At 45.0% G+C, this 13878-nt stretch overlaps 1 protein-coding gene and 1 long non-coding RNA gene across 8 annotated transcripts in view; one reads left to right on the forward strand and one right to left on the reverse strand.

Moving 5' to 3' along the window:
- UST (uronyl 2-sulfotransferase) overlaps positions 1 to 859 on the reverse strand; it is a 426518-nt gene extending 425659 nt beyond the window's left edge. For 2 of the 6 annotated variants that reach the window (XM_060205366.1, XM_060205365.1), the window contains exon 1: positions 4 to 857. In XM_060205366.1, coding sequence (XP_060061349.1) covers positions 4 to 295 — 292 coding nt within the window. In that variant the 5' untranslated portion in view covers positions 296 to 857. Of the gene's footprint in view, positions 1 to 3 lie in introns of all 6 variants that reach the window. The other 4 variants (XM_060205364.1, XM_060205363.1, XM_007516394.3 and 1 more) reach the window with 3 other exon arrangements.
- Positions 860 to 1198: 339 nt separating this feature from the next.
- LOC132542686 (uncharacterized) lies at positions 1199 to 13042 on the forward strand. 2 transcript variants are annotated; one of them, XR_009553653.1, is made up of 2 exons: positions 1199 to 1701; positions 12816 to 13042. It is a non-coding gene; the product is annotated as an uncharacterized LOC132542686 (long non-coding RNA). The 2 variants fall into 2 exon arrangements; XR_009553652.1 differs by having other exon boundaries at positions 1199 to 1697.
- Positions 13043 to 13878: the final 836 nt, after the last annotated feature.

Below are 13878 nucleotides of genomic sequence, written 5' to 3' on the forward strand. Positions count from 1 at the left end.
TACCCAAATACTGCCGCAGGTCGAGCAGGAAGCGCGGGGGTCCCCCGCCAAGCTGGTAGAAGAGGGAACCCAGGCAGAAGACCAGCAGGGTGGCCATGCAGAAACCGTAGTCCCGGAGCGAGAAGCGCAGGAGAGGCAGCCGCGGGAGCCGGCGCTTCCAGCCGCCCGGGCCGGGAGAGGCGCCCCCCAGAGGGACCCCATGGGGCCAGGGCTCCGCCGCTCCGCCGCCGCCGGGATGCTGCTGCTGCTGCTGCTGCGGCGGCGGCGCCGGCGGCTGCTGCTGCTTCTTCTTCATCGCCGGCTCGGCCGCCTCGCACCGCCTGCCCGGGCCGGGAAGAGGTCACCCATCCGCCTGCGAGCCGGCGAGCGAGCGCGGGAGCCCGGCCGAGCCGCGGCACATGGGCCGGCCGGGTGGGGGTGGGGGCGGGGAGGGGGCGAACTTGCGGGGCTCAGGAGACTTTGCTCTGCATGGTCCCCCCGCCCGGCCCGGCCCGGCCCTGGCTGAGGGCGCCGCTCGCACCCGGCCTGCTAGCGCCCCCGCGCCCTGCGCCCCGCCGCCGCGCCTCGGGCTCGCTCGCTGTCGGGGCTCGCCTCCCGCGCCAGCGTGGACCCCCGGCTTTGTATCTGTCGCTCTCGGGCGTGTTTCGTCCCGGTTCAGGCTCCTCTTTGGGGAAAAAAAAAAAATGCCAGGGAGGAACAGGAGGCGGACACCAGCCCCTCGCTCCACCTCCTCGCCAGGGGTTTCCTCCTTCTCCTCCCCTTTCTCCCTCCGGTTCTCCGCAACCCCACTCTCTCCTCCTCTCCTCCTCTCCTCCTCTCCTCCTCTCCTCCTCTCTCCTCTCTCTCTCTCTCTCTCTCTCTCTCTCTCTCTCTTTCTCTCTCTCTCTCTCTCTCTCACCCTCTCTCCGCAACCCTACTCTCCTCTCTCCCTCTCCCTCCCTCCCTCCCTCTCTCTTTCTCTCTCCGCAACCCTCCTCTCCTCTTCTCTCTTCTCTCTCTCTCTCTCTCTCTCTCTCTCTCTCTCTCTCTCTCTCTCTCCGTCTCTCCCCTCCGCTCAGGACTCCGGGTTTCTCTTGGGTGTCACGTTACGGGCCTCGCCTTGGGGAGGGGTGGGGGGCGGCGATTATGAGCAACAAGGAAGAAAGTTTCTGGGTGTTGTTTTTCGGGTTTTTTTTTTTCCTTCCCCCTTTCGGTAGGTTCCTGGCCTCGGTTTCTGCGCCACCAGCGACCTCTGGGGGGGCCCCGCGGACTTCTCTGTTCTCGTAAACAGTCCCCGGCGGAAACCGAAAGGCCGCTTTTTGCTATAGATATATTTTCTTTTTCTCTTCAAGAACTTGACTATTTTTCTCTCCTGAGCGACTCTGAAAAAGGCCGCGGAGAGGTGCTTGGGAGCAGGATCGGGGCTTTGCGCTGAGGGCGAGACGGAGAGAGAGAGATGGGGCGAGGTTTATCATGAAACTCGCCCCAGGGTCACGGGGGAACAGAAAAAGGGATGCCTTCTTCCTGTTTACCCCTTCCCTGCAGTCTCTGCTCCACCTGGAAGGAGGTCATGCCCCTGGCAGGAAAGAAGGAAAAAGTCCTCAGGCGTCCACCACATCTGTAAATCTCGCACAGACCCATCTCCTGCTTCCCTTCCTCCCAGGAGAAACTTCTGGATCTGAAAGGGAGCCCCAACCCCGGCAAACTATCAGATCGAAGTAGGTAATGAAAATAAAATAAATTAATAATTGAGAGAGAGAGAGACTGTTTTCATCAGCCACGCTTTGGGTGAAGACCAAATCTCTCTCTCTTTTCTTTAACTTTATTTTATTTGATAGGTGTCGCGAGCAAAGGAGTTAGAGCAAGGACTCACTCTGAGAGCGTGTCCGGGTTAAGCAATAATTTATATTAGCTTGCCTCTGGTTTTAAGGTTACATTTCCATTGGCCAATTAGGTTCAGGTTGACGTCTTATCTATGCATACATATGTGTCTCTTATCACACTATGCAGGTGCACTATGGTTACTATAGTTACTAGGGTTTAGGGTTACATGTTCACTACAATAGGCCAGAGAGAGCTTGAGAGGGAAAGGGGACACCTGCAGCACTGCCTCACTGCTCTGGAAGCACCCCCTCATCCTCACCCACCCACCCACCCACTCACAAATGGGGACCAGAGGCTTGAACCCAGGTCCTAGAAACTACAGAGGCTTGAACCAAGGTCTTTGCATATAGGTAACACGTGCACTTAATCAGGTGCGCCACCATCTGTCCTGAGAACCAAGTCTTGCTCCAGGGAGAAGTTGTGCTCCCTGAGGCTGAAGTGACTTGCCCACAATCACAGAGCTGCAGGGAGACATCTGGAACCCTAGGTTAGTTCATTTGTCTCCAGCCCTCACTAACCAAGCAAGGCACTGTCTCCTAGGCGGGGTCTTTTTTCTCCTGGTTTGCATGATGAATGGAGGATAAGGTAGAAGCCCTTTATTAATCCCAACCCACCTGGGAAGAACAGAAACACTCACTTCAGGTCTCTGCCTCTCTACTCAGCTCACCCATGCCAGTGCCTAGCAAGCCTTTAAAGGAAGGCTCAGGACACAGGGACCACTGTGATCCTAAGATTCTACTCCTCAAAGTCTTTATAAAAGTGAGTCTGGGGAGTCGGGCTGTAGCGCAGCGGGTTAAGCGCAGGTGGCGCAAAGCACAAGGACCGGCATAAGGATCCCGGTTCGAACCCCGGCTCCCCACCTGCAGGGGAGTCACTTCGCAGGCGGTGAAGCAGGTCTGCAGGTGTCTATCTTTCTCTCCTCCTCTCTGTCTTCCCCTCCTCTCTCCATTTCTCTCTGTCCTATCCAACAATGACAACAACAATAATAACTACAACAATAAGACAACAAGGGCAACAAAAGGGAATAAATAAATAAAATTAATTAATTAAAAAGTGAGTCTGATCTTGTTTTTCAACTAGAAGAGAAAACACAAGTAGAAACTGAACTGGAGTTGGTGTATTGCACCAAAGTAAAAGACTCTGGGGTGGAGGGTGGGGGAAAATACAGGTCCATAAAGGATGACAGAGGACCTAGTAGGGGTTGTATTGTTATGTGGGAAACTGAGAAATGTAATGTACAAACTACTGTATTTGCTGTTGAATGTAAAACATTAATCCCCCAATAAAGAAATTAAAAAATAAAAAACTAAAAGTGAGTCTAGTTGAGCACACATGTTATAATGCTCAAGGACCTGGGCTGAGCCCCCAGTCCCCACCTGCAAGGGGAAAGCTTTGTGAGTGGTGAAGCAATGCTGCAGTTGTCTGTCTGTCTGTCTCTCTCTCCTTCTCTATATCCCCCTACCCTCTCGGTTTCTGGCTGTCTCTATTCAATAAATAAAGAGAATTTCTAGTATATATATACATGTATATATGTATATATATATATATATATATATATATACATAATTTTTTTAAAGTGTGTCTGGAGAAATTTTTCTATGGAGACTTAGGGACTGTAAGATAAGGAGCTTACCATTTGAAGAATGCTTTTTTGACTTAGGCCTGACCCAGGTCAAGCCCCACAGCATTGAAGGAATCTTTCACTATCCCTCTGCCTCCCTGTCCCTATCTAAACATAAAATAAAGTCCATAGTTTAATCATAATCTATACATACATATTGCTGGCTTGATCTCAAAAAAAGAAAATGACACATGCGTCTAGGTCATAAGCCTGGTAGAGCTATAGGCAGATGAATTGGGATTGGTTGGTCAGACACACACACACACACACACACACACACACACACACACACACACACACGCTTTACTTCCCAGTTTTATTTTGTCCTTGCTCACTTTTGAAAGGATAAGGCAGGCTGTTTGAGTGGGGAATCCCGAAGTTGGGAGTCTCTTTGTTCTGTCACAGATCATCCTAAAGAGATTGTTCATGTCTCCTTCTGCCTTTGTCCTGAGATGCAGAGATTTATGGGGAGTCCAAGGTACATTTTAGATGTGTGAATGCCTCTGAGAGAATTAAGCCAATTAGTCATTGCTCATTAATGGGAATTACTTTAAGCAGCACACTAAGTAACCCAGAATAGGCTCCCAATTAATAATGGTTGAGCTAGTGAAGAAGTGACAGGAGATGGAAAGTAAAGCTGTTTTTCTCTTTCTTTCTTTCTTTTCTTTTCTTTTCCTTTCATTCTCTTTTCTTTTCTTTTCTTTTCTTTTTGCCTCCAGGGTTATTGCCGGGGCACTACAAATCCACTGCTCCTGGTGGCCATTTTTTTCCTTTTAATGGATAAGACAGAGAGAAATTGAGAGAAGAGAGGAAGATAATTAAACAGAACGATAGACACACCTGCAGACGTGCTTCACCACTTGTGAAGCAATCCCCCTACAGATGGAGAACTGGAGGCTCAAACAGGGACCCTTCCACACAGGTCCTTGCACTTCATACTATGTGCACTTAACCCAGTGTGCCACCACCCAACCTCCAAGCTGATTTTTTTTTTCTTTTTTTCTTATTGCTTCCTAGAGTGTCTTTGACAAATGGAGCCTCTACCTGGACTCACCCTTCCAGGAGATAGGAAACAATGCACAAGGTCCTTTCTGTGTTCACAAGGTCCTGGGGGCCCAGAGACTTGACTCACACAGGCACTGCACCAGGAAACCTCCCAGAGCCTTTCTCCTAAGAAAAAGAATCTGACAGGATTGATTATCGCAGGGAGATGGGGCAGGAAGGAAGAATGTGATAAGTAAATACAGGAATAAGGGCATTTAAAAAACTGAAAAAGTCACAAGGAAAGCACAAAGGGTCAAGGCCCAGCTTAGAGGAAACACACATGTATGACATGAAGAATTTTAGTGAGAAAAACAATGAGCCATTTTTTTGTTAAGGTTGCATCTATGAACTTAGCTGCGGGGGGGGGGGGGGGAGGACTTTACAGGCAGGAGTGATAGCATAGTGGTTATGCAAAGAAACTCTCATGCCTGAGGCTTCAAAGTCCAGGTTCAGTCCCCCACACCACTATAAAACCAGAGATGAGCAGTGCTCTGGTAAAACAAACAAACACATTAATTCATAATAGGAAACAAAAGATATCAAGATACAAAGAAGTCTCATATGAGAGGAAAATGTTTTGGATTTTCACCCAGCAAAATATAGATGTTTGGGGGTAAGGTTTTGTTCTTTGGACTCCTGTAAATATCTCTTCACAAAAGAATTTCAAACTTAAGGCATTTACACCCATGCATGTTTTCATTATAGATACCAGTTAATAAATCTATTATTAGAATTGTAAAATATAAATGTAATATACACCTATATTTTATATAAAGGATATAAGCATTTCTAAAAGCTGTCTCAATATAAAAGATATATCTGCAATAATTAAAATAGCAATTTTCATTAGTAGTCATATAATTTGATGCATTCTACTTAACACCTTGACTCCCATTCAGTATCTTCTTTGTCCCTTTTCTCTCTGGTGACTTTTTCATCTCCCTGATCTCAGCCACTTCTAGTAAGCAGTCCCACCCTCTGACCTTTATTACCTCCCATTCTTTGTTTCTCTCCTGCCCAAGCTCCAGAAACATTTAGTTCTATTCAAGAGTCATCAGCATTGTAATCCATCAACATTTCAAGTGTTCACTTCCTTCTGTATCCAATTTTGATGCCTCAGCCATCATTCTGATCTCTGTTCTTCAGACATCCCTTCAGTCCCTATTCCTTTCATCTTATATTATAACAACATTTGCCCAAGGGGAAATAAAAAATGCTAAACTCAACAGGGTCACTGAAATGCAGAAATACACAAGTCATGCTTCACAGGCTGCCCTTGGAATTGGTTCACATTTCCAACAGATGTGTACTAATTGCTGCCCTGCAATACCATTCTTTTAAAGACACCTTTCTCTTTCTCTTTCTCCCCCCACATATATATCCACATCCCTCCCATCTCAGATTTCCACCTTCATTCTTTCAGTCTCAAAGTATAGTCTTGCTTTTGTGAGAAAATCGACACACAGGACAGGTATCCCTTCGTTTCCCCATCACACAATGTCCCCATCGTTCCCTCCTGTCTTATGTCATTCCTTGCTTCCAAAGAAGGTGAGCTGCACTGCCCTAAAATCCTGACACGACCCACAGTTGTTGAGGCATCTTTGAGTTCTCATCAGGGACTAATTGGAGCTCAACCCCCTCTGCCTTTGACTTCCATTTCCAAGGTCACTTTATTACTCAGGATGGCCACCAGAGCTCTATTCGTTGTGCTGCTGTTCCAGGCTGATAAGAGGGTGAATCAAAAGTGGAAAAAAGAGAGTCGAGCATTAGCGCAGCGGGTTAAGCACACATGGCGCCAAGCTCAAGGACCAGCATAAGGATCCTGGTTCAAGCCCCTGGCTCCCCACCTGCAGGGGAGTCGCTTCACAGGCGGTGAAGCAGGTGTGCAGGTGTCTCTCTTTCTCTCCCCCTCTCTGTCTTCCCCTCCTCTCTCCATTTCTCTCTGTCCTATCCAACAACAACAACTATAATGACTACAACAATAAAAAAAAAAGAGGAAAAGAAAAAAACTTTTAAATGGAATAGACTCTAGATAGCAGCACCCTGAAAATGCTAGCAGTTCTCTTCTCATTATTTTATTTATTATTTGACAGAGCTAGAGAGCGCCACCTGACTCCCCAGCATTTCTCTTCTTACAGTGCTTTTCCCAGAACATAGGCAACATGACTGTGTCACACTGTTGAGGGCGAGAAGTACTGCCCAGAAATGGAAGTGGTCACAGGTGTGGCTGGAGTGCAGGGGAGGAGGTGCCACCAGAGATAGGAGTGGTTACAGGTGTGGCTTGGAAGGTATAAACTCAGTTTTGAGTTTAAAACCCAGAAACCGAGGGCACTCGCTCTTTTTCTGGGGACTACCATGTGACCATGAAGCCTCTAAGTGAGTCCCTTCTTCTCTCTCTTTATCTCTTTCTCTCTCTTTCAAGCCCTAACATGTTTCTTAATAAAAGTTTGATTTACGGGGGTCGGGTGGTAGCACAACAGGTTAAACGCACATGGCGCAAAGCGCAAGGACCAGCATAAGGATCCTGGTTCCAGCCCCCAGCTCCCCACCTGCAGGGGAGTCGCTTCACAGGCGGTGAAGCAGGTCTGCAGGTGTCTATCTTTCTCTCCCCCTCTCTGTCTTCCCTGCCTCTCTCCATTTCTCTCTGTTCTATCCAACAACGACGACATTACTTGTCCTTGTTTGTGTTAGGAATAGACTCCTAACCCTGGCTCCCCACCTGCAGGAGAGTTGCTTCACAGGCGGTGAAGCAGGTCTGCAGGTGTCTATCTTTCTCTCCTCCTCTCTGTCTTCCTCTCCTCTCTCCATTTCTCTCTGTCCTATCCAACAACGACGACAACAGCAATAACTACAACAATAAAACAACAAGGGCAACAAAAGGGAATAAATAAATAAAATAAATATTTTAAAAAAAAAGGAATAGACTCCTGATGTTTTGGGTGCCAGCACTGTGGTAGCCATTTGAAATCTATATATTTTCTATAAAATTTTAACACTCCCTGGCATAGTCATGTTGTTAAAGGGATAAGGGGGAGGGCAGCATTTGTCCCCCATTCTGAAAGTCCGTCACACCAATCTCAGCAATGAATTGGGAAGAAGAACATGATTATCCAGGTAAATTAAACTTTTAAAAAATATTTATTTTTCCCTTTTTTGTTGACCTTGTTGTTTTATTGTTGTAGTTATTATTGTTTTTATTGATGTCATCGTTGTTGGATAGGAGAGAGGAAGGGAAGACAGAGAGGGGGAGAGAAAGACAGTCACCTGCAGACCTGCTTCACCACCTGTGAAGCGACTCCCCTGCAGGTGGGGATTCTTACGCTGGTCCTTGCAGCTTCATGCCACGTGCACTTAACCCACTGTGCTACTGCCGGACTCCCTAGGTATACACGGATTCTTTTGGAAGGGTATGTTTGGATCCTTAGGATGTATCCCCAGGAGAGGAATTGCAGCTTCAAAGGGTAGGTACATTTCCATCCTTCTGAGAGCTCTCCAGACTGCTCTCCACAGGGGCTGGACTAATTGACATTCCCACCAGCAGTGCAAGAGGGTTGCTTTGTCCCCACAACCTCTCCAGCATTTATTGCTGCTGCCTTTTCTGATGTATGGCATTCTCACAGGAGCGACGTGGTATCTCATCGTTGTCTTCACTAAACTTTGTCTCATTCTATTCCTTTCCTCTCCCTACCAGCACTTAGACTTGTTCTCACAGGTAGTGTTTAGCCAATACATAGTTGTTGAATGAAAAGTCTCACTTTGAATATGAAGGGGCTAGAATCCAATGGGCCCAATCTCACAACCAGCCAATTGGGGGTGAGAGGTGAGAAAACTGGAGTAGGTTTGCAGTCTACTAGAACATTCAAATAATCATTAGGAAATTATTTGAAATTCAAAACACATTTAATAAAAAAAATTTTAAATGAAACAATGAAGTCCTTGCCACCTCTATGACCCTTAGTCTAATTAACAGTTCAGCAATTGTCTGCGATAAGGAATGTCTCATGAAATCATAAAAGGAGTGTGTGTGCCTATAGATTTTATATGGTGTTAAAATTTGTCTTGCTGAAGAGCAGCTTGTATTTTTTTTAAAGCATTTTTTTAATACACGCTTTATTTGTCAGGGTTTAAGTTTTTAACATTACATGCTGGCAAATTTACTGTTAGAACATGCACATGACAAATGTTACAATTTGTCACTCTTCCTTTTTTTTTTTCTTGCTCTATGAATCCACTGCTCCTGGTGGCCATCTCTTTTCCCCCATTGTTGTTGTTGTTGTTGCTGTTATTATTGTTGTTGTTACTGCTGCTGTTGTTATTGTTGTTGAATAGGACATTGAGAAAATGAGAGATGGGAAAGCAAAAGATAGATACCTACAGACCTGCTTGACCACTTGTGAGGTGACCCCACACACACACACTGGTGGAGAGCCGGGGGCTTGAACCTGGTCCTTGCACTTTGCACTATGTGCATTTAACTGGGTGCGTTAATGCCCCACCCCCAGGATCTGTTTGGTTTTTTTTTTTATTAGATTTGTTTATATATATAGAGAGAGCAAGACCAAAGAACTGCTCAGCTCTAGGTTATGGTGGTGCTGAGGCTTGAACCTGGGATCTCAGAGCCTCAGGCATGAAAATCTTTTGCACACATATTGTACTGCTATCCCAACCCAGAGCGACTTATCATTAGGACTGTTGTTCCTTTCAGTGATTCAGTTACTCACTCTTGTGAAGAAGTCTCTGAACTTTGGCCTTGGAAGACCACCAGGATTTGGACCTTCCTCTTTCACTGCCCTACTAAAAGTAGCTCTGCTTCAGGAAAGTTCTGAGTTGGCACCCCCATATTGCAAAAATGATTTGTTTCAAGCCAGCCTCATCTATTTCTCTGCCTTGAAAATGCACAACCAAATAGAAGATTATGATTTCAATAGCAAGATTGAAGGATCTCTATTTTCTGGTCTGGTAGTCCTGGTCTGTCCTGAGCTTGGTCTTGAACTCTCTGCACCACCTCCCTCCACCACCGTGTACACACTCTTTTGTACATAGTAACACAACAGAAAAAGTTGGGGCTGGAAGACAACACAGTAGTAGCACATAGGAATTTGTATGCATCGAGGCTCATGCATAAGCCAGAGATGAATGACGCTGTAGTCTCTTGCTTATAAAATAAAGCAAATAAAATCAACAAAGTAAAAAGAACAAAGGATGCTTTTACCCACGTCCCCACCCCTTTTCCCCTTCTTCCTCTCTTCAGGACAAAAGACATTAGCATATAAGCACATGAGAGGATAAATAAAGCATTAAGCAGAAGAACAAAGAAGTTGTAGTATATCTACACAGCAGGAAACCATTTCATTTTAAAGAAAGGCAAAATCTTGCCACTTGCAACACAGTGGACAGGCCTAGATAGTATTATGCTAAGCAAAATAAGCCAGATGGAGAAAGACAAACATCGTATGATTTCACTCATATGTGGTGTACAAAGAAAACAAATGGATGAACTAAATAAAACAATAATAAACTTCTGGACTATTAAAAAACACAAAAGGACCTTTTAAATCTCAAGTGTTTTCTATCTCCTAATAAACTATTGCTATGTTCCAAACATGTTCTAATCCCTTCATGTGAATGAAGCCAGTTACTTCTCACAGCAACCTCAAATTGTGGGCACTAACTTGACTTCTCTGGGGAGATGACCTCACCAATGAGTCCTGGAACTCCACCTCCCCAGAGCCCTGTGCCACTAGGGAAATACAGAAACAGCCTGGGTGTATGGATCAACCAGCCAATGCCCATGTCCAGAGAAGAAGCAATTACAGAAGACAGACCTCCCACCTTCTGCACCCTATGAAGATCTTTGGTCCATACTCCTAGAGAGATAAAGAATAGAGAGGCTTCTAATGGAGGGGATGGGATGGGAAACCCTGGTGGTGGGAATTGTGTGGAATTGTACCCCTTTTATCTTATGATCTAATCAATCATTATCAAATCACTAATAAAAAATTGTGGGCACTATTACCTTTCCTATTTTTTGAAGATGAGGAAACAGATAAAGAATAATGAAGGTGAACTGTAGATCTAGTCTGGAAGGACTTCCTGGATTCTATGAACTGGATTATAATGTTTAACGCTAGATTGTATTGTACATCCATGGGCATTTTAAGTAACAAGGGCAGGCAAATGAGGAACATGTCTTGGCAGATCACCAGTGATCCTGCGTGGAGAAGGAGGACAGAGATCTGTGAAGCTACACCATTCCAAGAAAGAGGGAACCCACCCACCTGTCACAGGAACCAATTGGACTTTTGTCTCAAGATTCTTCAGAAATTTTCCAGTTCATGTCTGTACCCACAGGTTTCTGAGTTCTTTCTCTTTCTTCTCCTCCTCCTTCTCCCTTCCCCTTCCCCTTCCCCTCCTTCTCCTCCTCCTTCTTTTTCTTCTTCTTCTTTTTTATTGCCACCAGGGTTATTGCTGAGGTTCAACACTATGAATCCACTGCTTTCTGCAGCCACTCCCCTCCCCTTTCTATTATATTTGCTGGGATGGAGAGAAGTTGAGAGGGGAGGGGAGATAGAGAGGAAGAAAGATAGACAACTGTAGCTCTGCCTCATTGCTCCTGAAGCTTCCCCCCTGCAGGTGGGTAGTAGTGGGGGGCTCAAACCCAGGTGTTAACTGGGTGCGTCACTGTCCAGCCCCTAGGTCTCTGAATTCTTTTTTTTCTTCCTAGAAATTGATTCATTTATTGCTAAGTCACAAATATCTTGGTGTGCAATTGAATTCTTATGCAAGTGTTCAGCAGAATTTTCTAATTATGCTCTAATGAAACAGATACTGAATTAGTAGAGAGATTTCACAAGAGACAGACATGGCTTGCCTGCTTGCAGAGAGAAATCAAATCGCTTACCCAAAAAGGAATGGTTAAATGTGGTTTCTGATAGAAACACAATTAGAATCTGGTACACTCCCCCAATACTGAGAAAAGAGAGGGCCTACAGCACGTATTTCTCTCCTATCATGAATTTTCTTTAAAAGACCTTTTTTTTTTTTTTAGTCTCTATAAAGTCACAAAAAACTACTTTCTTTACAATTAAGGGGAAAAAATTGGCAAGGAGGATGACATATTAAGAACATAATCTCTGCCTGCCTGAGGCCCCAGAGGTCCCAGATTCAGTCCCTGGAGCAACCTTAAATCAGAACTGGGCAGCTCCCACATTCATATTCATATCTTTCATCCCCTCCCAACTGCCTAAACTTATTTAGTTAAAAAGGAGGGAGGGGAACGGGTGGTGGTGCACCTGGTTGAGCATACATGTTACAGTGCTCAAGGACCTGGGTTTCGAGCCCCTGGTTACCACCTGCAGTGAGAAAGTTTCACAAGTGGTGAAGCAGGGCTGCAGGTGTCTCTCTGTCTCTCTCTCCCTATCACTCCCTTCCCTCTTAGTTTCTGACGGTCTCTATCCAAATAAATAAAGATAATTTAAAAAAAAAAAAACCTTCTTGGTGGTACACCTGATTAAGCACACTTATCACCATATGCAAGGACCCAGGTTCCAGTCCCCTACCCCCACCCCACTCCTCACCTACAGGGGAGTTGCTTCATGAGCGGTGAAGCAGGTCTGAGGTGTCTTGTCTTTCTCTCTTTCTACCTTCCTTGCAGTTCATACTATATGCTCTTAACCCAGTGTACATAGCAATTTTGATTGCCATTTGAACCATATTTTCAGATCTCTTGGCAGTACAAATTACTACATTACCACTAGAGTAGCTTATTTTGTTTTATTATTATTACCATACTCATGAGGTGTTCTAAACTACGGCCTTCTATTGATTTATCTTTTCTTACAAAAATTCTCAATGACAAAGCTAGGCAGTGGCAAACCGAGTTAAGAGCACACACTACCATGCATGAGAAGTAAGTCTGCAGGTGTCTGTCTTTCTCTTTCACTATCTCCCTTGCCCCTCTCTGTCCTATCAAACAAAATAGAAAGGAAAATAATAACAATAATATAAAGAAAAAATGACCGCTGGGAACAATGGATTTACCCTGCAGGCACCAAAACCCAGTGATAACTGTGCTGGCAAGTAAAAGAAAATAATTCTATAAAATTCTCCATTATAGTCAATCTATGTTAATAAAGTTAAAAACCAATATATTCTTCACAACAATGCAGTGAATATGATTTAATATGTAAGTGCCAACAGCCCTGCTAATTGCCAAAAAAGAAAGACAGGAAAGTGTAAGTGGAGTCATCCAATCATCCAACCTCCCGAGAATTCACTATCTTTACAGGATGACAGAAGTACCACAGGCAAGAAATGGGACAATGATGCAGAGCATTATGTGATTCCATGCTGAACTGTCACCCGCCATAGAGTGAAGCCAGTCTTTAAGAAGTCCAGTTCACCTCCACAAGGAATCAATTTTCTGTTCAAGTGCTGCACGCTAAACAATTGGGCCACTGGAGCTCCAGGAACCAATTTTATTTTATTTTTTTAATAAATTGTATTTATTTACTTATTTATTTATTTATTTTCTTCCAGGGTTATCGCTTGGGCTCGGTGCCAGCACTAGGAATCCACTGCTCCTGGAGGCTATTTTTCCCATTTTGTTGCCTTTGTTGTGGTTGTTATTGTTATTGTTGTAATAGCTGTTGTTGTTGTTAGATAGGACAGAGAGAAACAGAGAGAAATTGAGAGAAGAGGGAAAGACAGAGAGGAGCAGAGAGATAGACACCTGCAGACCTGCTTCACCACCTGTGAAGCAACCCCCCTGCAGGTGGGGAACCGGAGCTCGAACCGGGATCCTCATGCTGGTCCTTGCGCTTTGTGCCATGTGCGCTTAACCTACTGCACTACTGCTCAGCCCCTATTTTTATTATTATTCTTTTTATTGTGTCTCAAACTTCTGTCCTCCAAGTGTGGAAGTGATTTTTCTGATTTGAGCGTGACTTTTCAGTAAACGTGATGAGTGAAGTAGATGAGTGCATTGGTGATTATGTTTTAATCCCAGTTTGGTGGGGGCTTTGATGTCATGGTGAGGATTTCTTGGGTGGCCTTTGCCTGTCTGCACCTGCTACATGTTGTTGATGGAAAAGAGGTCAGATGTCAGGCCAGGGAGAACAAGGTGCCAAGCTGGGCGCAGCTTAGGATGTGGGATTCCCCTGGGCTGCCAAGAGTGCTATTTTCACTAGCCAGGAGAATCATTCTTTTTACAGATGAGCTTCACGTGATCCACTGTTCTGGTCTATTCTGATTTATGTCTGGTTTCCATGAAGCTGAGTGTAAGTATGAATTTCAGTACATTCATTATTATTCTAGTACACTATTCCAATACGATCCAAGTAGCCTTCCAA

The sequence above is a fragment of the Erinaceus europaeus genome, chromosome 13, assembly GCF_950295315.1.
Source record: "Erinaceus europaeus chromosome 13, mEriEur2.1, whole genome shotgun sequence".
NCBI lineage: Eukaryota > Metazoa > Chordata > Mammalia > Eulipotyphla > Erinaceidae > Erinaceus > Erinaceus europaeus.